The sequence below is a fragment of the Trachurus japonicus genome, chromosome 5 (genome assembly GCF_045865225.1).
Source record: "Trachurus japonicus isolate A0001 chromosome 5, Traja_1.0".
NCBI lineage: Eukaryota > Metazoa > Chordata > Actinopteri > Carangiformes > Carangidae > Trachurus > Trachurus japonicus.
In genome coordinates this window covers 7,777,506-7,803,370 of record NC_140911.1, presented here as the reverse complement: position 1 = coordinate 7,803,370, position 25,865 = coordinate 7,777,506, and the positions used below count along the sequence as shown (strand labels likewise).

Here is a 25,865-nt window from a genome sequence, read left to right as displayed (position 1 = left end):
TATACCTAAAATAAGTATATTTATACATATACATACATAGTTATACATTAAAAAGTAGCTTGTTTTTAGACACTTTTTACTTATTTCAAGCCTATTTTCACTTGAAATAAGTAGAAAAATCTGACAGTGGAGCAAGTTTTTCTTTCTTATTACAAGCACAAAAAACTTCCTTTCACTGGCAGATTTTTCTACTTATTTCAAGTGAGAATTAGTTTGAAACAAGTGAAAATGATCTAAAAATAAGTTAATTTTTAGGTGATGAGTCTTATTTAAAGTGGAAAGAGATTAGTTTTGACTAGAAATGAGACATTTTGACAAGAAATAAGACAAATATTCTTGGAAAGATTTTGAGTTTTTGCAGTTTTCTTTTCTGTACAGCTTTGATCTTTTTTTTTTCTTTTTTTTACACCTGGACAACACCGACCTTCTTCTGTGACGCTGTCCACCACCGAGCCAAAAACCAGGATGTCAGTGCTGCCGTCGGTGCTTCCTCCCAGGCCGCTGTCGCTGCTGAGACCTGCGGGGCCAAGCATCGCCAAGCCACGGACACGTTAATCATTACACAGAACTTACTGCACCGCTCTCTCTCACACACACACACACACACACACACACACACACACACACACACACACACACACACACACACTAGCTCTGAGAACTAAAAATTAGTGAGTGAATTTGTCACAGTACCTACGTTTAACTGTAAATCTGCAATAATATGTGTTGATGACGTGTGTGTTGGTTGTACTTACTGCGAGGACCCGAGCCGGTGTCGAAATAGGAAAACAGTGAGTCCAGTTCATCCGGACAGAACAGGGAGTCCCGACGAAACTTCGCTGCAGCCGCTGCCGAAGGACGAAAGATCACTATTAGATCAATGTTACAGTCTAAACGTCTCTTTGTCACACCAGCGTCTCCTGATGCATGGAGACCACCACGATTATTCAGATGGAAATACATTCAGGGCAACAGGACATTTCTCTTTCAAAGTGATAAAAGTGTTTCGATCAGGCCTCGCTTACATACGTCTCTGGATTCATTTCTCACCTAATCAATCCAATATAATATCTAATAATAATTCTTCTGAGAGCTGGATATGAAGACCATTATTAAAATAAAGAGAAAGTGGAGATTAATGTACTAAAAGACATTATTTTCTTTAACAAAGTAAAGATAGATATTGGATATTTGGAGTAAATCAAAGCGAAAGTGAAATAAAGCATATACATATTTGGGCCAGAAAATTATGTTTTGGATAATTTGTCTAAAAAGAAAAGATCCCTGTGTGCTCAAATTAGAGCTGGTATACTTGGTCTTCATATGGAGACAGGCAGATATGTAGGCAAAGTGGAAGAGGACTTGTACTTTATGTGATCTCAAAGATGTGGAGAACGAAATGCATTTTGTGTTATAGGCTACTGTTCATTCTATGACTCTGTCAGACAAAGACTGTTTAGTAAGGTCGACCCAAAAAATGAATTTGTATGGTTGGACGACGTGGAGAAGCTGAAGCGTCTTTTTCAGTTTGATATATTTGCATTTTCTTTGTATCTCAAAAAAGGCCTGGGCAATGAGAAGAAGAGCTATATACAGATGAAAGTTGTTAGTAGTCTTAAGTTGTTTATGTACTGTATGTGTATACGACACATACGTATGGTTGTGTGGCAGGTAATGCCAAGGAAGGATCTAGTTTTGTGATGTTCTTAGTAAATGTGTCTTGTAATCCCATATGGAATGGGTTACAATGGTGGCACGACACGTTCATTCATTAATATCATGTTGCACCTTGGCTGCAGAGAGCTCTGGACTTGAATCACTACAGAGGAAGTGATGACTCTGATGATATTTTAAAGGTTGCGTCCCTGCACTTACCTGCTGACAGGTTTGCATGCGAGGCGCTGCCCGGATCGTAGCGGTGGTATTTCCTGCGGGCTTTGTTCGGAGCGCGGACGGAGCTGTTGTGTCGCTGGCACTTCTTCACTGTCCAGGGGCGGGACTTTCTCTCCCCCTCCACCAACGCCTCACTCCCACTCATCTTCTTCAGGAAGCGTTTCTCCACATATTTGGACTTGATCCAGGCTTCCTTCTCCTGCCTGAAGGGCGATGATCACAAATGGAGAGCGTTACCTTACATTCAGATAAAAGGAACCGTTAATAGGTATCTAACTGTGGGATGTACTGACCTTGTACTGGAGGGTCCAGGCTTTTTTGCCCCTAGTTCCTCACAGCCTCCTTCATAAATGTGGTTAATCACAGTGTTCCCCAATTCACACATCAGCTGCATGAGACAGAGGAGGGAACGAGGCCGCAGAGGAGAGACAGAGTCAGGAAAAAAAACATAAATACCAATCTCAGCTCAGGGATAATGTAGTTCAGTTCAGTTCAGTTCAGTTCAGTTTATTTCATGACCCCAGAGGGAAAATTGGGTTGCAGCTCATAGAATCACATAAAGGTAGAAACATACAACGCAGAGACATACTGTATAGTGACATAGAGATGCATCATTATAAATAACAATATAAATAGAATATGCACTAATTGTGATCATATAAGAGATAAAAAATAGGAAATACCGTTAAAACACTAAATACAAAATCCAAGATAACACTGTTAAGAACATAGTGGTCAAATAAAGTGCACCAGATAAAGTGCAGTCTCACACAGAGGAGAGCAAAATGATTGGGACAGTACGGTGGCCAGTACAGACTTAAACAGGTTACAACCAGCCGTTATTTCGAGGCATTCAGTGCTCGAATGGAGACAGGCACAAAGGAAAGTCTATATCTATTTTTTGTATGGAGCTAAATCAGGATCAAATGTTTTGTACTTGAAAAAAATAAAATTTTAAACTGAAATTTCAAGTTTTGATCAACGTATTAAAAATAAAAATAAATGTACAAAACGTTTTTTCAGGTTAAATATAATTACCATCAACTCTGGTAATTCTGAAAAAACTTTTTGTGCATTTATTTTTATTTTGAATACGTTGATGTATTTTTCAAAATTCAAGATCAAAACTTGAAATTTCAGTTTCAAATTTTACTTTTTCAAGTACAAAATATTTTTTAGAGAAGCTGCAGCAGGTGAATGTGTTGCAGAGACGCACCTTCAGTAACTCCGGCTCCCACGAGTCTAACGTCAGTGAACGCACTTTAGAGCAATGGACGCCTAAACTCCTGCAAGAAAGAAGAAGAAGAAAAAAAGAAAATATAAGTTAAGTGAAATGTGAGATGACATCTTACAGGATTTCAGGACTCTTAGCTTTTTATTATTATCTACCTGAGGCGAAAGACTCTGATAAGCTCAACACACCACTTTATTGAAACAGTCAGACTGTTGATGTTAAATCCAGTTCGGACTGTGTTTTTTTTTTTTTTAAGCAATAAAATATGGATTTTGCACACTCATATTTTCATTACATCTGTCTGATATATGATAACAGCTGGATTTCCCCTCTGTGGAGGCAACACAGGCTCTAAACCATGGAAATGCTTATCACTGTTGTGGATGTTTTGAGCTGTTGGATCATTTCCTGGAAACTGTTATCTCACACTGAAGAAACCAAAACATATGCTCATACTCTCTATCTCTCTCTTTCTCTCAGTGTGGGTGCAGTTACCTGTGGATTCCCGAGCACTCGATGCACAGCAGCACTCCCAGGTTGATGGAGGCCCAGCACGGAGCCGTCTGGCCGCAGTCGCAGCACAGCTCGTTGCCCGGCAGGCTCTGCACCCTCTGGAGGAGGCTCTCTCCCCCTCCCCTCACCCCTCTGTCGGCCCTCTCCCCCCTCTCTCTGGGCTCGCTGGCCGAGTCGATGCTGCTGGTGGAGGGCGACGCCGTCCGGTCCAAGTGCTGAGAGCAGAGACACGACAGGATGGGTCAATTGACACGACCAGAGGAAACAGTACATGTGTTATAGAGAGCCTCAGTTCGGAAAAAATCTCCATGTAAGTGAATGGGAGTCAACATTTTATTTTGTGATCCAATTGAATTGTGTCATGAGAAAACTATATGACCTTAACCTATTTAAAAAGATAGCTCAACATGTTGGCAAAGTGGCCCATTGCCATAATCCCTATAGTTTTAGGAGTAGGTTCGTTACCTTTAATTGTCGGTGCAAGCTATTTTTAGAACGGCGGAGCAGAGCCACGAGCTGCTCAGAGCTACGCTACGGAGGCTAATGGGATTTCTTGGTTTCCCTCATCAAACTCATCAAATACACAATCCAACAACTCCAAAACGCTCTGGTGGACAAGTTGTGACCTGCACATTCACCACGCTATAAAATAATAACAGAACGTTATGAGACAGAGTTGTTTTCAAGGCAAATTCGTGCAAAACCGCTGATGTGCGTTCCTGTCGGGGGTAGTTTTTTGGCAAGCAGTCTCTGCGTTTGCCTCAAAAACAACTCTGGTTCTGCGTTCCAAAAAATAGCTTGCACTGACAATTAAAGGTAACGAACCTACTCCTAAGGCTATAGGCATTATGGCAATGGACCAATTTGCCAAAATGTTGAACTATCCCTTTAAAACAATGCGTTTCATGCCAAAAAAAATCAGCAGTTTGACGTAAAATGGCAACAGAAGAATTTATTCTGTGTGACGACCGCTCTACGGACGACAGTAACAGGCAGTGGAGTAGCTGACATGGGAAAGGGCGGCATGTGGTGTGTGATGTCACCTATGCGACCTGTAGTCTTTCTGATTACGATTTTCGTAATTCTATTTTATAATATATAATATTTTACAACAAACTGCTGATTTCTTGCCATGAAACGCAATGTTTTAAATAGGTAGAGGTCATGTATTTTTCTCATGGCACAATTCAATTGGATCACAAAATAAAATTGTGAGTCCCATTCGGTTACATGGACATTTTTTCCGAATTGAGTTCCCACGGCGAGCATTACTTCCTGCTTCCACTTAGGCTCTCTATAAATACAGTATGTGTGTGTGTGTTCATACCTCGATATAATAATTGTCGGCGATGTCTTTGTAAGCAGAGGCGATGCTGGCCTGGACCGCCTGAATCCAAGCCTGTCGCAGCTTCTCAGACTCGGCCTGCATCATGCAGCTCCTGCAGGTTCACACAAAGCCCGTTAATGACTCAGTACAATAAAACTGTCTAAGATGATGTGAGAAAAGTGCAATAAAAACCTGGACACAACTGACTCTTTCAATACTCTTTCCACACACTTACTTGGTGGGTGAAACTACTTCAAAGCAGAACCTCCTCTCATTGTCTTCACATGGTTTGACTGAGCACAGCCTCAGGTCCTCCACCACCACCGTCAGCGAGTCCTGTCCATTGGCAGAGAGCAGAGTGTCAGAACAACGGTGCCACATTCACGGCAAGTTACACAAAGTGGTTAAATGGTAAAACACGAAGAAAATGACATTAAATGGAGCAAGTGAAGAGTGAAAAGTTTAGTTTTTTTTAATATGATACTTTGGCACAGTTTCACTCTTTCCTCTTTTGTTACAACAACCTGAGGTGACAGACATCAGAGCGTCTGTTTCTCTTCACTCTAGAGACTCGAGAGAAAACTTTCTTGGTATTTTAACTCCCACATGGTGACTTTAAATCCAGTTTCCTGCAAGATATTGCCTGTTTTAAATCTGTTACATTCATCCATTTTTTCATTACATAAGCTCTACATAGAGCTCTTAACTATGGAAATGCTTTTGTTGTTGTTGTATTTCAAATAATTTTAATTAGAAAAGATGCTTTGAGCTGGAAAATTTGCTAAAACCTCGCACTTGTTAGTAAAGAAACTAGTTCATTAGATGAAAAAGTACACATTGCCTATATATTATATATCAGTTCACCATGCAAGAGTCAATGCATGGCTCTTTTCTTCCACAGCGATTAAACAAATCATAAAAAAATAAGCTCAATAACTCTAGACTGTTCAGGAGTTTAATTCAAGCGATGACACTAATATCTGTTCATAATTAAAATGTCCTAAAAATCAAAGCGTACCTTGAGTTTCTTCTGGTAGACCAGCTGGCTGTTCTGTATAGAAAACCACCTCCTGCAGAGGGGAGGAGAAGTGAAATTAGTTTCTGTAGAAGAGATCAAACGTCTGCAAACCGAAATCCACTCTGCTGTGGAAAAACATTGTTCATTCACGACCATTGCAATAAAGTAAAAGAGCATTAAAGTCTCCTCGAGAAGAACAAACCCAACCTCTGTTAGAAATAGCTGTAAACTTTTAATGCAGTTGAGTTCAATTTCACCAGCCGTCCTTTCCCAAATGATATATACAGTATGTGCTCTGATTCTGATTTGACTGTTTTAGTAGCTCGTATATCACATTTTATTCTGCTCTCCCTCTTTCCTGTCGCTTCTCTTTTACCTGTTCCAGGTCTTGAAGGCGTTGCTGGCTCTCTTGAAGAGGTAACCCTCCATGACCACACCGTTGGGTGCATCCACGTTGAATTCCAGTTTAGGGTCATCGTAGGAAAAGTCCTGTAAGGGGAATGACAAAGACACATTGTGCTGTATTATCTCATTTTCAGAGATCGACTAGACGGCATTTCCATTATCTAGTCAGTTCCTGTTCTGCAAAAATAACACTTGCGTCATCATGGTAAACAACTGGGCTCAACTTCTCACTTCTATAATCAAGTGGATAAAGATCAGCTCAGGTAAAACTGTGGTAAAAGTCCAACAGAACACAACGACAGGAGATAAATGCTGATAGATCTTTATCACCACATACAGGAGCTGAGCTTCCCTTCTCCTCTGTTATGCACACCTTTAAACCTCCTCTATCTGTCATACGTGCATTATCCTCCACAAACATCCGTCGTCTCCTTACACCGCGACCATCTGTTGTTCACCAGTTTACCTTTAAAGATAAATGTCAAATCTGTGCCTCTCCACCTGAAAGCTGAAACCCTCTCTATTTAGACTTTCTGAAGGAGATGCCACCTGCTCAGTGAGGTGAAAAACAGATTTAAATGGAGAGGCCAAGGCTGAGGTTTAGGTTTCACTATTGTCAAAGAGGCCTTAGGTTTGGGGTAAGGTGGTAACAGGCCATATGGCAAGTGGCATATGAACAGACGACTGCACACATACGTACATACACACATGCTCAGTTGCATCGCTGCATCTCCTCTCTTGAAAAGATCATTGAATAATTCTGTATGTTCAATTTTTCAGAAACCTCCTTTGCTTTATTTAACTCAGATCAGATGCCACAACAATCACAAACTGCATTTTCTGACTATTTAAGGTGCTTTCCTGAAATTCAGAAGCAGAAGTGAAGTGAAACTGGGATGCCACCAGTTGCAACGTGATGTTTACAGGTTGATTTTTCCAGCGGACCCAGAAGGATAAACAAGCAGAAAGAAGACAAGAAGCTCATTGATTATCAGAACAACATCAACAGACACACTGGAGTCTAAGGCCAGTTTCACTTTGTTGTCTCTCAGACTGTTATGGAGAAACCACAGTGTTGTGGTGGTGTATCTGGCACTGACTCACACTGTCACCATGTAATTCTTTAATTCTAGCAATATCCTCTCTCAAATATAAAACATATTAAATCTAACCAATGCATCTCCAGGCTGAAACAACAGAAATAACTTTCCTCACCAGTGTAAAGTCCAGTCTGCCAAATATCTTCATCTTCACCACACTGACGTCCAACAGCATTTCCACCGAATCAAACGGCAACAGAATAATAAATAACTTAAATAATAATAATAATAATAATAAATAAATAAACTAATGCATCACAGCGTCTCTAATGTCACGTAGGTTATTAACTTTAAGCTGTACAGAGGAGCACGCGCGCATCCCACGCGACTGCAGATGAGAGACTGTGTGGGCCCACAGCCGCAGGCTCGTGCCGTTCGTTCCTTCACTCTCCTCTCCTCAACAACCTGCTCATTAGCATACAGCTGTCAGTCCTCGTGGCCCGCTGACCCCGTCGCGGCTGCCGGAGATCAAACATTTCATTTTATAGCAACGAAGAGAAGGAGGAGGAGGAGGAGGAGGAGGCCCGCGCGGACCCTTCCTCGGGCCACCCCCGCAGGCAGCCATTCTCAAAACACAGCGAGTTTCATCCACACACACACACACACACACACTTTTGGAGGAGTCAGCTTTCCATCTGTCTGCGGCTCTCAACACTGTTCCTGCTTAATCAAGCTGACATTATGGCTCCAAACGCCCGCCTCCCACCCCGCTCTTCCCACCTTAAATCAGCCAGGACGGTGGAAGAATGCAGCGCATCCAAAAGAGGCTCAACAACTGGTTTTTATCCATTATATGAATTCTGCTGCAGAAATGTATCTTAGGTTTGTATCCTAGATTTATAAATAGGCCTGTGGCAAATACATGTGAGGATGTATCAGAGATTTCGATTTTTTGAGGTGCTGGTGAAACAGAATAGGAAATAGTTCAGTTTGTCTAGTGCGGACTAGTGAGACTTGTTGCTTACGAACTGATGAAGCCCCTTGGATAAGAGGCGAAACGTCTTCCCAGACAAATACAAGTCCAGTTGCCTACGATTCAATTTGCCCAGAAAAGAACGATGACCTGGATGAATGAGAACATCCATAGACAGTTCAGTGAAATCCCATAAGCTCAGTTAAAGTGATGAAACGCAGTCTGTCTGTATTGTAATGTGGGTTGTAGCCTACATGAGTTTGCTTTAAAACACGTCTCTCACATTTCTAACACTATAATTTCCCTCGTTTCTCCTCAGTTTACCTCTCTTTGACTTAAAAAAAAAAGCTGTAACAATAGAGGGGGACAGAGCCGGGCGGACAATCCCCCCGGGAGCCACAATGAAGTCCTGCACACATAAAACACTGCTGTGCAAGAATGGAGAGAGGAGACAAGGGGGAGTGTGTGATCTGTGTTGTGTGACTGGGCAACATAAAGACAAGGAGGAGAGGGGGGATCATGAGATTTACCAAAAAAAACAGTGAAAGTTGGGGTGTGATGAGGGTGGGTGTGTGTGAAAGTGCAATAATGTAGATCAGAGGAGTTATAACTTGAGAAAAACAAGTAAAAAACAGACAAACTAAACCGTCATCCACCATTTGATCGACTGATGAAGCTTTAAAAAGGTTATAGTTTTGGTTTCAGGTCAAGCCACATGTTTACACTTTGTCTTCCTTCTCTGCTCGCTTAACTGTTCCCTCCTAACTTGTCCAAATTGACATCAAATGCATCGTGCACCTTCTCCTGACTAATTCATCGTGAAGTCGTCTTTATTCTCCTCTGAATATGATTCCTGCAGTTACTTAATGGCCTATTAATAAATAATGTATGTTATCTATAATTCACTAACTCTGCTTCCTTTCCTTGCACCGCTGCATTTGAATATGGAGGCAGTCTGAGAGGAGAGAGAAGTCGACGTTCAGACGAAGTGACTCATGGCAGCGTTTTCCCATGAATTTCTTGACGGTGTCTTTTTCTGTCTTAAGACAAACAGGCAGACACACAACAATATCACCTGAAATATGTATAGCTTTCCTTTTCACTGACCTGCTCTGATAATTGTCTAATCGCCTCATCGTTGACTCAGCTTTTGTTCACAGGTGCAGTGTTTTGTCTGCAGGAAACATAGGAATCTTTATCTGTGGTTACAAATAGCACTGTCACCTAAATAATGTGAGAAGCATAATCTGATCAGAAAATATCAGATCATTAGACAAAGGTTTCTCTCATTAGGGAAAACCCACAATCACATGCAGCAAGAAACTTTTATTTTTCCTCTGAATCAGGGACATTTATTTTATTCTCTATTGACATTTCAGACTCCATGGCAGAGACGCCCTCTTTTCCTCTTTACACTTTTGTTCTCTTTATTAATCCCTTTAACTCCTCTTTATCCATCCTCCACTCTTTGTCTTCCTGCTCTGTCACTTCACATTCAACCCCCCCCCCCCGCTGTGCTCTGTTATGCCGTCTGTTGACTGAGTGAGTTGGCAGTGACCGGCGGAGAGGGAGAGGAGTCGAGGTCTGGCATCTTGAACACAGTCAGATCTCTCCAGTCTCTCTGGTGAGATATTGACCTTTTACCAGAGCTGACATTCACTCCTGGATCATTCTTCTATTGTACTGCGCTGTGCCACACACAGAGCTGTGTCAGCAATAGATGGAGAGGCAGGATAGTGAAATGCATGATGCAAAATAGACAACACGCAATAATATTTCTGTGTGTGTGATCAGATGATTGGCTGGCAAGGGGGGAGAAATTAAAAAAAAAAGATATATGAGAGAATATAGAAGGGTTTTAAAATGCTAGATAGAAAGAAGAACAATGAAAAAGAAAAGATAGATAGACGAGTGGTGTCCATTGCTATTTTGCTTGTTTGTTTTCTTGTTATTATTATGTGTTTCATCATCTTTAATTTTGAAGAGTATAATATTGGTGTTGATAGTAAGCCAATGCAATTATAACAATAGAGAGGGGCAGGTACTATAAGTTTTTCTTCATCCTGCTCCTTTTCATCTATGGTGACTCTGTGTACATTATGTAAATATGTGCAACCATGTGTAGTATGTATAGTATACCATGAATGGAATAAATCAAAATGAAATGAAAGGATAGTGTAGTATTTAAAAGTATAAGACGCCATTTAAGAAAAGATTATAATGGGAAATAATGCCTGAACATAAAAGAAGACGTCACAGTTTCTATTCTTAAGCTGCTTCTTTGACAATTTTATCTTCTCGCTGACATGTTGACAAATCCTCGGGGTTAAATTTTCAGATGAAACAAAGTAGAGCAGCAGAAAATAGCAGAGAGAAACACTGACAGAGGAGAGAAAGTGCGCATGTGCACATACGAGGCATGGAGGAAACAGAAAAAGAGAGATCAAAGTCGACTTCAAACAAGAGACAGGAATAAGCTCCCAGGGTTTGTCCAGTGAAAGGAGATTAGATGAGAATAACAGGTAGGGTGGAGAAGTGTGTAACACACACACACACTCACTGAGGGAAAAATCCTGGACTAAACAGACATAAAGCACACACACACACAAGCGCCAGTGAAGCAAAAGAGCTAAGAGATAAAGTTACACAACAGACAAAAGTATCTAAATAAAAGCAAAGGTCGCACTATCTCACACATACAAGTATGAACAAGGGTCCTGCAGACACACAAAGGAGTTCACTGGAAATGAAGTCACCACACAATAAGCACACACACACACACACACACACACACACACACACACACACACGTGTTAAATAACGGCATAAACAGAAACACACTCTGTCGGCCTATTGATCGCTGCCACAGGAGGCGGCTGCCATGTGACGGCCATAAAACCGCTCCATACATCAATCACTCAGACGAACAGACCGAGAGCCAGGCTGCAGGCATCTGCTGGGCCATGTTTTTACGAGAAACCACCGTGTGAGCAGGAGTCTGATGTAAAAAGTGTGAGTGTTCAGACCAAGAAGTGTTGGTATTCAGATAGATAGATAGATAGATAGATAGATAGATAGATAGATAGATAGATAGATAGATAGATAGATAGATAGATAGAACTTCATTCATCCCGAAGGAAATTCTTCTGCCAGAATGCTCCAAAGGGAAATGTGCAAGGAAGATAAATAGGATACAAAGAGGAAGTATATGCTAAAAATATAGTCTACAATGTCTAAAACAATAGAATATACGCTACACAAGTGCAAAGGGAGCAACCTAGACATAGGTTAAATACTGTGCTACATAATTTGAGTGCAATACATAATTTAAAAATGACAAAAAAAAAAAGATATAATACTAATGCAAAAGGGCCAAAAATGAGGTGTGTTGTTGATGTAAAACTGTAAATGTGACTGTAAAGCTACGGCAGGCACAAAACTGTAAGGGAAAAATGATTTAAAACAGGTTCAATATGTGAATATTTGTGATTTTGTTTTGGGTTGTGCGGTTGGAAAAAGCTTCTGCATTGACAGACCTTGTGCAAGAGGTTAAACAACAACAACCTCCATAAGTGGCCTCAAATAAACTCTGATAACCTGTAATAACTCTAATATCATGACCTTAGCACAGTTGACTTTGCCCCATTAAAACCTATCCACGTATCCTCTTGGTTCATTTAGAAGGAAAATAATAATAAACTCACCTGCATCAGAGTCTGGAGGTAAAGGAACGTGGTCAGACAGCGGCACAGAGAAAAGAAGAGGAAAGAGAAATGCATTAATAAAAGAACATCACTGCATAAATTTCACTACATTAATCCATTGTAAATATGTGTTTATGAGAGACGTCGTGTTGTAATTGATGCACATTTTCCACGGGGTTTTTACACAAGGGTACTTTTTTTTTTTTTAGCTTGCTACTTCAGAAGTGCTGCAGGAAACAGTTGTATTTTTCTTTCATCTCATTAGAGAAGGAGGAAGGGTTGCTGAAAGGCCATTAGGTCGGGCACAAAGCTGCGCGATGAGCCTGGCAGGATGCCTCCGCTTGGCAACTAAATCAATCAGAGGGGATGAGCGAAATCAGGCAGAAAAGCAGCCGTGTTGTTGGCATCTCTTCAGGTAACAGATGGATGATTTTGGTGCATCTGTGCAACAAAGGTTCGAAAGACTTTGTTTTTATTTGGCCGAGGGACCTCACAAATAAGTCGACCAAGCTGCTACTTTCAACACTTAAACGTGATGCAAAAGAAAATACACTTAAATACTTGTCCTTAGTTTTGAGGCTTCTTTTTTTGCGCTTCACTGAATTAAAAAGCAAAACAAACAACAACAAAAAACAGTCGCGAGTCATGAAACAGGTGATGTAAAAATAATTCGACATTCCAATGAAAAAATGTTTTTCAAAAGACATATTTGATAAGGTCAGTTTTTGTTTGAGATGTATCTTAAATTCCAGAGAAGCAGAGCAACACCCTCTCTTTAATCCTAGTATTTTTTTTTTTTTGACACGCTCCAATTTCTAGTGAATGAAGTCGTCATGCTACGTGAGGCTGAAAAATGTTGATAAGTCACAAGGAAAATCAGGTTACTCCTGCTTTGACATATCAAATTTGTCTCTTGATAAGAGAAAATGAAATGAAAAATTAGAAAATACTTGTCATGAAAATTAAAAATAAGAATATTTATCTGTATAAATCATATATATATATATATATATTTTGTAAAGAAATGTCCTCTATTACCACTGATTCAAGTTTATGTGAAACCACTGACTTACATTGACCTAAATAAAAACATGTGAAGCTGAAATGGGACAAAAACTTTCTTGTCTAAAGGTTTCACTAATCAATGATGACTTGTTTTAGATTGAAAATGTTTTGTAATATCAAATAATGTAAAATCTTCATATCACTGTATATCTTATTTATCTCTGCATTTCGTCCTCTATACGCTTCTTAACTTTCATATAAGCGGAAGAGTTTTGATCTAGTTTGTGTAGAAAGATGAAAAGCTCTGCTTCGCTGCATCCAGATGACATGAGAGGAAAAGAAGAAGCTGTGCTAGGTTTTTTCTTTTTTTTAATCCTGGAGAGAAGAAGATAAGAGGAAGATGAAGAAGAAGATAAGAGCTGCTGTGTTGTGGCCTCACTCTCTGCTGGATGAGGGCGTGTTTGTGCTCCAACTCCCGTTTCTCCATGGCCGAGTCGATGACCAGCTGATCCAGCTGCACACAAACAGAGAACGGCCGGGTCAGTGAAACATCTTGTTACAGTACATAAGTGAGACTGTAGATCTTATTTTATGTGTACATGTGTTTTATATGTATATTTTATTGCATTTAATTTGTGCTTCTAAAGCTGAAACTGTAAAATTTAAATAACATATAGTTAAAACCCACATCAGGTCGAGTTACAGACAAAGGGAAGTTGAGCACTGGTTTTGGCAGGTGTTTTCTGAACACAAGTTGGCTGTTTTGTATTGTATTGAATTTATTTGACTGTATTTTTAAAAAATTGCATTCTGTATTTTTAATTATCTTTGTATTTACTATGTTTTTGTCTCAACCAGTGGAGGACTTTGTGATTCCTCTCTGTGAGAAATGCTTGATGAAATACAATTTACCTACTTCCTTATTCATATAAAAAGTAGTTATGTGTGCCTGTGTGTGTGTGTGACTATGTGTGTGCACTTGTATTGTGTTTCTTTTACTGAGCATAGACAGCGCTCGGTGTGTGTTGGGTTTGTTTTGTTGTCTCACCTGCGCGGCCAGTTTTTTCATATAGGGATCAATCTCATCCAAGATGTTGAAGCCTTGTTGGAACAGAGTATACTGAGCTCGCATGAAGGACAACATCTGCAGCACACACACACAGGGAGAAAGTTATACAGCTGTGTTCATACATATCCTCTCCAAATACTCACACACAGAACAGATTATACATAACAATGTAAAAGTTGATATAAAAGAGAGAAATCTGGGTTACTCACTGCATCCAGGATTTCAAACTTCTTCTTGGCCTGAAGAACATTAATCTACCAAATAAAAAGAGAGGAAGAGAGAAGTGGATTGTTTAAAACATGTGTATTTCAGATTAATCGTAGGGTTGTGTAGCATTTAGTTGTTTCTAATTGCCACAGTCTCAGTTCTTAGGATCAGAAAGAGCAGCAGCTGTTGAGTGTCAGCTCCCCCTACTGGACAACACCTGTAATACAGGTGTGTTATGTGTCAGTGTGTGTGTGTGTGTGTGTGTGTGTGTGTGTGTGTGTGTTTTCACCTGTAGCACGTAGTCGAGTGCCAGGTGCCTGAAGGCTTTGCGGCTGAGGATGAGAGCCTGCGTGGCCTCCTCTGCCTCGTGGACCTTGTTCCTGGGAGCCTGGGCGTTCTTCACCTGAGCCAGCTCCATGTCCTCACGCACACGGTCAAACTGCTTCTTAGTGTCCTTGAATTTACGCACATCCCTGGAGGAAGAGCGACGAGGACAAAAGAGACAGTCGCTGCATATTAAAACACAACAGAATTCAGTTTCCAATCAATCCATCATTCAAAAAAATAAAAAACAACAAGCAACACAGCTTCTCCGCTCCAGGGGAAAAAAATGTTTTATTGCTCTATATGAGGAATAAAAAGCTTAAATCAGGACATTGCATGAGCCACAATATTAATACATTAATACAAATGAGGAGACTGATAACTCTGAAAAACAACACCTGAGGTGAACATTTACCGGTACATTTTAGAAATTGGGACTGGACATGATGGGTTAATATTCTGCTGCTATATGTTAATGGGTTTAGCCTAGTTTCATTATGAACCTTAAAAAGTTGATAAAATTTGAACTTTTTTTTTCTTTTTTTTTGCAGCATGAGGAGGCTTCTTAATGGACAACCATCAGCTGTAATGAGGTACTCACTCTTTAATGAAGGTGTGAAGCTGCTGCTTGATCGACCTCTGAGCCTGGTCAAACAAAATCTGTGGACAGACAAGGTGAGAGCGTTGAAAACATGATTATTATTAAGAACAGCACACAGTAGTTAAGAAACTGGGAGAAGAAAAAAGAAAAAAAGAAATCCCATGACCTGTAGTTACAACATCTCACCACGAGGTGGCAATATGAACCCTTCCCTGTGATTAGTGTACCAGATCAGGCCGGAGGCAGAGGAGGGAAGATGGAAGAGAGATGAGGACAAACACACATGTGCACACACACTCATCTGCTGCCTCCAGGATCCAACATTTCTCCTCCTGTTTACTGTGGGATTCCCACTCTTCATCCTCCTTTCTCACACTCCTCCTCCTTTTCCTCCTTCACCTTTATTCCAGTGTTTTGTATAGAGACTAACCGCAGCAACTCCCCAACATCTACACATGGATTTCCTTTCATTTGTATATTTCTGCAGAGATGGCTGATGGTGAACAGACCTTCTATCTGTATGAAGCAGGGGCAGCGAGGAGGATAACTCAGTTAATGCTTCGGCAGACGCCCATGCACACGCACACGCACACACACACACACGCCCGCCTTTTGGATTAGATTGTGATTGTCTCAAAAGCGTACACACTCAAACAATGTATACAACAATCATATACGCTGCCTGTGGATTAAACTTTCTATAGAAATCCCCAGTTAATAAACATACACATTCGGATTATAGGCTTAGTCTATGTACTATGCATGAGTGTGTATGTGCAAGCCTCCATCCATACGAAGCTCCCGATGATGCTGCAGACGTCTTCACAGGTGTAGTCAGTAGTCTGTGGTGCTCATATAAAACAGCTCGTCTGCTCCAGACCACTGACTGTACAGCTTTACAATGTCTTTTTAATTGGCGGTGATTAAATGGTCAATTAGGCATCAAGAAGACGCTTTATATCTTTGCACCTGCAGCAAATCATGTTCACTGTGGTGCAATGTAAGAAGACTGTGTAACAAGAATACATGAAGCTCTGTCTACTATCTCTCTCTCAATGATAACGCTTCATTGTGCAACCTATATATCAAAAAGTCTTTAAAGAAGCTTCCTCTGCTTTTAAACTCAACACATCCACTGGACTGACTGAAAAAAAACTCTCATTGTAAAGAAATACTGATGAAATCACAGACCAATAAAAGAAAGTGTTTCTCTTCACTATTAGTAAGAACTATAAACATGTCTGGCCACCCATGACATTTTCTTTTATATTTAAGTTCATTCCAGGAACGAACTTTGCCAAACTCTTTTGAGTCATGGGACAAAGTGAAGGTTTGGTACTTTCCAGGCTGGTGTAATCTATCTGACACTTCTTTTTTACAAAAACACGACTAATCCCATAAAAAAAACAAAACCAAAACCACTTCCATCAGATTGACATTACATCCACATGTGCATTAATCCAAACCTGCTCTGGATTACGGTGGCCTGGGTGTGACCCACCACCACCACGACCAAGTTTTTCCCGGCACGCACAGCTTCGTTCTAACATCCTTTAGCTATGTTTGTTGCCACGTTAAAGTCTTTTGCATCTACAGTCGTCTGGATAAGAAGTAAATAGAAGAAGCAAAAGCTGCATGTTGTTGATTTTACTCTACACAAAGAAGCTACGGTCTCAAAGAATCTCCTCAAATCCACGTCAATATAATTCTGTTCATCTCGATGGCAGGATTAGGTCCATGCCTGAGAGTAAACACATAATGCCCCGATCATACTGGGTGGTTCTTCATCTTCTTCATCCTATTTGAATGGTGTCTTTTGTGTTTTACAGGAGCTGGGAAGGTGCAGAAACAGGCGTGAGGTGGGTGGGTGGTCGAACAAAGGCAGATTTCCTTTCACTATGTCTTTCCCTCCCTCCCTCCCTCCCTCCATTCACACTGTCTGCCAGACAAGCTATTAGTGTAATTCCTGGGTGTTAGAGTGGAGGAGTTGGACGCCTGTGGTGAAGGGTAAGTGAAGGGGAGGGAGAGGCATGAAGGATAGAGGCAAAGGGCAGAGGAGGAGAAACAGGTGGTGAAAACTAAAAAAAACAACAACAACAACATAAAACTGCAAAACATGGCCGACAGACTAGTCGTATGAACTGAACTATGTGAAATTTGTTGTGTTAACGTCATCATCGCACAGACAAACAAACGTGTCGGCACACATGTGGTGGAGAGATGGAGGAAGACGACTGGGTGCCATTAGAGGGGAAAAAAAAGAAAGAGGAGAAAATTGTATTGGATTGATGCAGCTGATGGATCTGATCTAGTGCACACAGTGCTTTGATTTGATTTATTCAGCTCAGGGTTAAACAGGCTTGACCCTGGTGGAGTGAAGCAGAGTCAGGGAAGAAAGACATGGGAACAAAACAAGACAGATTAAAGAGGAAGAATGGAGGAATAAGGAGGAAAAACATTTTTCTTTTACTGTAGCCAGTGTTGTATCTTATTTTTACTTTATTTCAGAGCTTTCTACAAAAATCTAATCGATGCTCAAACGTGACTCACAGGACAGGAAGCTTCTGTCCCAAGACTGTGCAGCACTTAATCGATTGTGAGTGATGCAGTTTGTTAAGGTGGTGAACTGGAACTATACTGAAACAGTGCAGAGACTCTGAGGAAGTCGGAGTATACGACACAGAGGAAGACGGACAGACGGAGTCAGACAACTTTGTTTGGTCACATTTGCATCATAGCTCTCTGGATTAAAATGTCATTCAGTCCACCGCTTTGTTTCTGACTCATGACCTAACTACTATTAAATGGATTACAACCGCAACCGACCGAGGATTATGTTCAGTAACTTTTTATCTGCTGATCAGTTTCTCGATTAATCGTTCTCCCTATAAAATGTCAGTCCCATATCCATTTTTTTTTCACCAACATCATAAACCCAAATATATTCTCTTTAAAACATATAAAACAGAGAAAGTCTTAATATTTGCATGACTGATAACGGCCGATTTTTTTTATTGATCAGATTTATATTGTGCAGGTCTGTGGAAGGAGGTAAACAAGGATGAATACTGAAATATTCAACATCTGTCTATGTTTGTCGACCTTTTAAGTCTTCATGTTAATAACCTCTCAAAGACGTATTTCAAAGCTTTAGATAAACTTCATTTGTTGTGACCTGAAGAACAGACAAATATTTGAAACGACCGACTTCCTGTATTTAAAGGGATAGTTCAACATTTTGGCAAATTGGCCCATTGCCATAATCCCTATAGTTTCAGCAGTAGGTTCGTTACCTTTAATTGTCGGTGCAAGCTATTTTTAGAACGGCGGAGCAGAGCCGCGAGCTGCTCAGAGCTACACTACGGAGGCTAATGGGATTTCTTTCTTCATACACAATTTCTTTCTTCATACACAATCCAACAACTCCAAAACACTCTGGTGGACAAGTTGTGACCTGCACATTCACCGCGCTATGAGATAATAACAGAATGTTACGGTGTTCAGCGGTTTTGCATTATCTGGTAACGTTCTGTTATAATCTCATAGCGTGGTGAATGTGCAGGTCACAACTTGTCCACAAGAGTGTTTTGGAGTTGTTGGATTGTGTATTTGATGAGTTTCATGAGGGAAACCAAGAAAATCCATTAGCCTCCGTAGCGTAGCTCTGAGCAGCTCGCAGCTCTGCTCCGCCGTTCTAAAAATATCTTGCACCGACAATTAAAGGTAACGAACCTACTGCTATGACTATAGGGATTATGGCAATGGATTAATTTGCCAAAATGTTGAACTATCCCTTTAAAGTTGTATTTGTATATACTACCTTACCTTCTTTTTTTAAATTCTGTATCAGCTCCTCTCTCTCTCCCACTCCTTGCCTTCTTTTTTTAACCTTTACTATTGACGACTGTCATAACATCATAGTTTCTCTTTAAATGTCGATTTGCCTTCAAGCTTTTCAAACCTGTCATCAGCGTCTCAGCGGATTCACAGAGCGGGAAATTTCTTAATCACACTTAGTCATGGGGAAAAATCACTCTGGAGTCATGTGAGTAAAGTGTGTGTGTGCTGTATTTGTGCGTGTGTGTGTGTGGTGCAAGTTATGTGTGTGCATTATAGCTGTCGGACACATCTGGTGAAGCATGTGGTTTGAATCAGACACACACATATGAACTGGCCGGCGTGGACAGATTCACTGTCACAGAGCGAGGGCACAGTTAAAATCTGTGTGTGAGTTTTAAATTCTGTGTGTGTGTGTGTGTGTGTGTGTGTGTGTGTCTGTGTGTGTGTGAGTGAGTGAATGTGTTGTAACACTGGGCCCAGGGGGGGCTGCATGTCTTATGTTAACATGCCAAGGGGACCAGGGCGTGTCTTAACACCGCTCTACCTCGACCTCCAGCCTGTGGCTAGAACTAGTGTGTGCGTGTGTTTGTGTGTGTGTGTGTGTGTGTGTGTGTGTGTGTATGTGTGTGTAAAACTGTCTTACCATGTGGTAGTTGACGATCTCCTGGAGGCTTTCTCCACACTTTTCAAGGCATTCCTGCATATTGACACACACACACACACACACACACACACACACACACACACACACACTGTATAAACACACTGATCTCCATTTCTTTCTTACATACAGGACTGTTTAAAACACTCTTATGTTGTGGGTGTGTGTATTTAATACAGTTAAGCAGAGAAACCAGTTTACAGACCCTATAGTTACAGTATATATGTGACTATGACACCATAACGTCTCCACTGCTGCACCCAGGAGCTACGAGAAGAGCGACAATTGCATCGACAGGAAATCTCATCCGAATGTTTTCCTTAAAGAAAACCACGAGGCAGGTTTCAGATCTCTCTGCTTCCTCCCGTGTAAACTACCAGCGTAAACATCTCCTGCCTGCATGTGGTCACTCACATCCTTCATGTTTGAAACAGCTGGATGACTCGTCGGGCACTCTGTCTGGACAAACCCCTCCTGTTACCCCTGGATGTTTTTCTCCACCTCTCACATTTTCCCAACTCCCCACGGCCAAATGAAAGGTCACTGGGGCCTGATTTTTGGCAAGGAGGTGTATCTTTGGGTAAAATCTGGATGTCCCGAATTTCAGAATGAAAGTCAATTTTTTGGACCCGTAATGCATTTTAACCACACCCATGACCCTTCAAGTGGACAAAAATGTCCACCTCCGCCTATTATATAGGTTTTTAAATGTATTTTAAAGTAAAAATTTTAACTAACAGATATCACCATGAAACTTCCCAAGTTTATTACTCACATTAAGACAAATATTTTTTGTATTACAAGTTGTCGTCAAATTTTATGTTTAAATATGTAAATGAGGCGATATCTAATGAAATATGCGCTAATTTCCAGAACCGAAATCTGAACAATAGATAAAGCCCTTTTCAAAATTCTTGTTTTATTTTGTTGACATATTAGAGTCAAAACCAGGCTGAAACTTGTGCACACCGGCACGGACGGACAGGTGCGTAGGAGAAGACCTGGTGGTCGAGTAACGTGAGAAAAAACTCCCGCACACTGTCATCACTTGCAGAGGTTTTATTGAGCAACGTAGTGATGACAGTGTGCGGGAGCTTTTTCTCACGACATATTAGAGTCAAAAGTTTTCACCGAGGGGATTTTGGATATCTCCTTTTATCACTCTGTAAATGAGACCAGTCCTAAATCCTGTAAAGCCCCATAGAAATTTTGTGTTTTTGCAGCAAAAACAACTGGCCCTATATGTATCACAAATATTTTGGGAGTAACTGATGTCTAAATTTTGTCCAGGGGTCATGGATGTGGTACAAATTGAAGGATCATCCGAGGGTTACCGCTTTTACTGTTATTATTATTATTATTATTATTATTCATGTTGGGGAATCACTGGAATGTGCAACCAGAGATACAGTAGAAGATGAGCGGCCATTTGTTGACAAGTTGACCCTGAAACATCAACGGACGCTTCAGATTCAGGCCCAGTTGTGAAGTCTTGTCACTTCCACTCACCGATATCATCTCCTCTTTCTTGCACTGCTGGGACAGGTCCTTGATGCCGTTAACGAAGAGCTTGTTGGCGCTGACGTAGGCCCGGCCGGCCTCGATCATCCCACTGCACAGCTTCACCAGCTGCAGAGAGAGAAAGAGAGAGAGAGAAACACAGTTTAACTCATCATCAGCACTTTAAAGCCCCAACAGGACCGGCTATTTAGAGACTCACATGTTTCACACAACATGATGCAGCGGTATTAATAGTCGTGGCGATGGCGTAAATCAAACAAAGCCTAAAAAGAATTGTTAGTCACATGCAAAAAATCATCTGAGAGGAGGCACAAATTTAGAATAATCTTGATTTCTGTATCCAGGCCAGTGCAGGCTTGATTGAAGCTGCTGTGTCTTGTTATCCACATTTAGGCATTTAAGCCCTTTGTAGCATCACTGGCAGGTATCAGACTGGTATCAAACTGATCACACTGTGTTATTTCTGACCTGGACACAGTGTTTTTTGTTGTTACTGGGCAGAATTGCTTATTTTCAGGTGGAGAGTCAGACGTGAGGATGGACACCAATCTCCTGTCTGTCTATTAAATCTAATGGTTTGTCTAACTGAGCACAGGCACTGCAAGAAGAAACTAATACATTACATCATGTTAATTCAATACATACAAAATCAGAGCTGCAAACAACTGTGCAGCATTTTGGATTTTGTGACCTTTTGGACAGAGCCAGCCCAGCTGTTTTCCAGTCTTTATGCTAAGTTAAGTTAAAGGGATACTTCACCCAAAATCGATAATTCACCAATTTTCTACTCACTGTCATGCCAAGGAAGGGTTTGGAGAACTTTCCGAGTCATCAAAACGCTTTAGGAGTTCCAGGGGGGGTCCGGCTGGCAACGGATTTTCATATAATGGCGGAGGATAGAGTTCACTTTTGAATTGTCTAAAACACACACTATGAAACATCCAGATACCTCCATACTGCTCGTCTGTACTGACCCAAGTATCCTAAAGCCGCAACGTGAAAAAGTTGTTCAGAAAGAATTAATGTGATCTCTGTTTTTATCCTTGTTGTAGCAGTAGCTCCCAGTGGCTGCGTGAGATGCTGCAAGATGTTCATTCGTCGTTGTAAACCATTGGATGTATGATGTAAACACGGAAGAACATCTCAAAGCAAATCTTGTGCAGCCACTGGGAGCTGCTGCTACAACAAGGATAAAAACAGAGATCAAAATAATTTTTTCCGAACAACTTTTTCATGTGGCGGCTTCAGGACACTTGGGTCAGTAGGACGAGCAGTATGGAGGTATCTGGATGTTTCATAGTGTGTGTTTTGGACGATTCAAAAGTGAACTCTATCCGCCGCCATTATATGAAAATCTGTTGCCAGCCGGACCCCCCCTGGAACTCCAAAAGCGTTTTGATAACACTGAAAGTTCTCCAAACGCTTCCTTGGCATGACGGTGAGTAGAAAATTGGTGAATTATCGATTTTGGGAGACGTATTCCTTTAAAATAAACCCAGCTAACCTAAGCAGGTACTCGTTGTATGGTTTTTATCATAATGGGTAGATATAGAAGTTTAATCTAAGTTTTGATTGATGTATCAGAAAGTAGTTATACTAGTTGGTGGACTGGGCCACCAACTGATCTAGAAAACATAGATTTCATGTTGATAAATTAAAGAAAGTGACTGGAGTGCAGCAGTTTGCACATAAGGAGCGATCCCAGACACAGCAGAGACTTAACTGTGAACATGAACATCACCAGTTCACAGCAGCGACATGTCCTCTTTTTTTTTTAAACCCAACCACATGAACTGGTAACACTTTCCCACTTCATGGGGGAATATGATAAGCTGCAGCGTGGCACACTGTCATTACCGCTGCACTGACGCAGCTGTGTGAGCTGCAGAATCTGAACATGTGGAGGAGAGAGTGCCGTTAAACCTTTAATTATCTCATTTGGTGCAGTAGTTCCCAAGGTTGTTGCGATGTGAGTGTGGTTTACTGGGTGGCTGACGGAGAGACGCTTAATGCTGCGCAGGCCACAGAGGAGAAACTAGAGGGTGAGTGGGGAGAGATAAACTACACAAGCTGTGACAGTGAGCAACAAATAAAGTGACTGAAAATGACAGTTGCTGTGTGTGTGTGAGCATTGATGTGGGCACAAGTGTGTGTATGCATGTGGAGATACAAACATCCATGCATACAGTGTTTCCCTTCATATAGACATGACTGACACAGTTATGAATCCACGCAAAGCACGAGGCAGCACAATGATGCTGCTGCTGCTGCTGCTGCTTGCAGGCTGGTCTGACAACACATCTGTCAACAACTGGCTGATATGGGGAATGCGATCTCATCGTGAGCTTTGCTGAGCCTGAACACCGTCATTAGAGAGGCACAGTCAGTGTATCCGTCACGAATCGAATCACGATCTGCTGAGAAATGGTCTATAGGAGAACCACAGGGGTCCATTCAGACTGTAACAAGCCCCCATCTGGTATCACATGACAGAGCAGGCCGTGTTTATCGACCGAAACAGTGCCGGTGTAACAAAGAGGGGAGTGATTAATACGGCTAAAAACGTGCGGATACTTCAGTGCGGCGCTCTAGTTCAGGTTAACAGAGGTCAGGCTACATTTTTCCACTGTATCTGACTGGCAATGTACAAAAATACAAAAATTCTGGCAAGAAATAAAACAATGTATTCAAAATATTTTACAGATTCAAATACCCTTAGTCCCACATTTGTTTATATTTGGTCTATATCCAGATAATTTGAAGTTTAAAAAACATCAACGAATATTTGTAGACTTAGGCTAAGTGTACTAATGGCAAAGAGAGTAATAGTCTTCTCATGGAAAAACACCAGTAGCCCAAGTGTTAAGAGGTGGTTGTCTGAACTGTCTTCAACTCTCCCTTTAGAGAAAATTACATACAGTATACAATGAAACACCAACAACATCATTTCCACCAGATCTGGGATCCCTTATTTGCTATATATTGAGGACAGACTTGTCTCATGTGATGGAAGAGCCAGGGGACATGTAAACAGTAGCGCTTTGAAGTAATTAATATTCAAGAAGTATGTTTGTTTTAATATTATTTATTTTTTCTTATATAATGAAATCAATAACCTGATTCCCAACCAAGAATTTGAAAACTTGTAAGGGCCGGGGGTGGGAGGTTGACATGTTCGTTCAAGACATGTAATTGTATTTCTTTGTTATATTGTGAAATTTAACAATGAAAAGAATGTTGGCAAAAAACAGGGGCCAGGCTAAAAACCAGTGTGATAATGGACAGTAGTGAAGTGAACGTTTTCACACTGGTTTAAAGAGTCATTTTGACACCGGAGGCAGGTTCAGCCGTCATTAATCTCCAGAACGCTAAGAGCTGTCAGAGCCATCAGACACATCCTTCAGGCTGCAGCTCCAGGGCATCCTAACAGCAGCAGTGTGAAGGACCCCTGCTGAACAGAGCAAATCACCCTGATGGAAACCTTTTTACCCCCCCTACAATACCTTCCCCACTCTGACCCTGCTGGCACGGCACGGTCATCTTTCATTGGTGCTCAAATGAGGCTCAAAGTTCAAAAAGGAGGTCCTGACCTCTTGGGAGCAGAAATAATCTGTAGATGTGTGTGTGTGTGTGTGAGGTGTCAAAGAAAGAGTCGCTAATTTAAGAGCGGGGGCTGTAAGTGTGTGGACCTATTGATAAACCAGAGCGACTGCAACATATAAACAGCCTGTTCATCACTTTAACAGAGCAGCTTGGTGGTGTTTTTCTTTTTTTATTATTATGCACAAGCTTGACAAGATGGACTGCACACTTCTGAGTGACCCCAGTTTGACCGAGTAGAAAACATCTATTATCTACTGTTGATATATGAAAAGTATGCATGCAGGAGATAAAGAATAAAACATTACAGATGAGAGTGAGATAGAACATAACAAGGGTGCGGCCAGGCCAGGGCTTAACTTCGTTCACACTATCTCATCCTCTAAATACTGTCTGACTTACACGTCTATTAGTTTATCTGAAGAGGCATTATCTCACGCAGACGCTCCCTGGGGACGGTGCGCCATCTATTCCTGCTTCTCCTCCGTTACTTGGGAGCAATCTTCACAAGTAATAAGATCTGACAAATGATGCAACCATCACGTCATGTTTCTCTGCACATTGTACTCTTTGCCTTTTACCAGTTTCACTATTATCTTTAAATTATTTTTAAGGGGGACAACGGTAGCTGTTCCATATTTTTTAATCCATTCTTGAATCATTTTTGCAGGCAAGGCAGAAATTGCCTTGTATAGATGTAAATGATTTTGATCTTTTCATCTTTTCTTGAATTTCTTGAGATCGCAGCATGATGCGTTGGTTTTTGAGATTTCTTCACTACTTCACTTTGTCAGACAAGATCTATTGAAGTGATTTCTTCATTCACAGGGTCTGGTTATGATCAGGCCAGGGTGTGGATAGTGAAATTGTACTCAGCTCTCCAAAAAATGTGGTTTATCACAGTTAGTTCTTGATGTAACAAGTGTTTTT

The 25,865-nt window shown here is 41.0% G+C and overlaps 1 protein-coding gene across 3 annotated transcripts in view; it reads right to left on the bottom strand.

Moving 5' to 3' along the window:
* Positions 1–25,865, bottom strand: part of LOC146986996 (arf-GAP with coiled-coil, ANK repeat and PH domain-containing protein 3-like) — a 68,804-nt gene that overhangs the window by 9,535 nt on the left and 33,404 nt on the right. For 2 of the 3 annotated variants that reach the window (XM_085775917.1, XM_085775918.1), the window contains exons 3-20: positions 21,324–21,443; positions 19,797–19,850; positions 15,314–15,372; positions 14,678–14,861; positions 14,391–14,435; positions 14,161–14,256; positions 13,552–13,626; positions 12,108–12,119; positions 6,362–6,474; positions 5,986–6,037; positions 5,203–5,303; positions 4,968–5,079; positions 3,623–3,855; positions 3,110–3,179; positions 2,187–2,281; positions 1,876–2,096; positions 756–848; positions 425–526 (exon numbers count right to left, since the gene is read on the bottom strand). In XM_085775917.1, coding sequence (XP_085632043.1) covers positions 425–526; positions 756–848; positions 1,876–2,096; positions 2,187–2,281; positions 3,110–3,179; positions 3,623–3,855; positions 4,968–5,079; positions 5,203–5,303; positions 5,986–6,037; positions 6,362–6,474; positions 12,108–12,119; positions 13,552–13,626; positions 14,161–14,256; positions 14,391–14,435; positions 14,678–14,861; positions 15,314–15,372; positions 19,797–19,850; positions 21,324–21,443 — 1,837 coding nt within the window. The remainder of the gene's footprint in view (positions 1–424; positions 527–755; positions 849–1,875; positions 2,097–2,186; positions 2,282–3,109; positions 3,180–3,622; positions 3,856–4,967; positions 5,080–5,202; positions 5,304–5,985; positions 6,038–6,361; positions 6,475–12,107; positions 12,120–13,551; positions 13,627–14,160; positions 14,257–14,390; positions 14,436–14,677; positions 14,862–15,313; positions 15,373–19,796; positions 19,851–21,323; positions 21,444–25,865) is intronic. The other variant, XM_085775920.1, reaches the window with a different exon arrangement.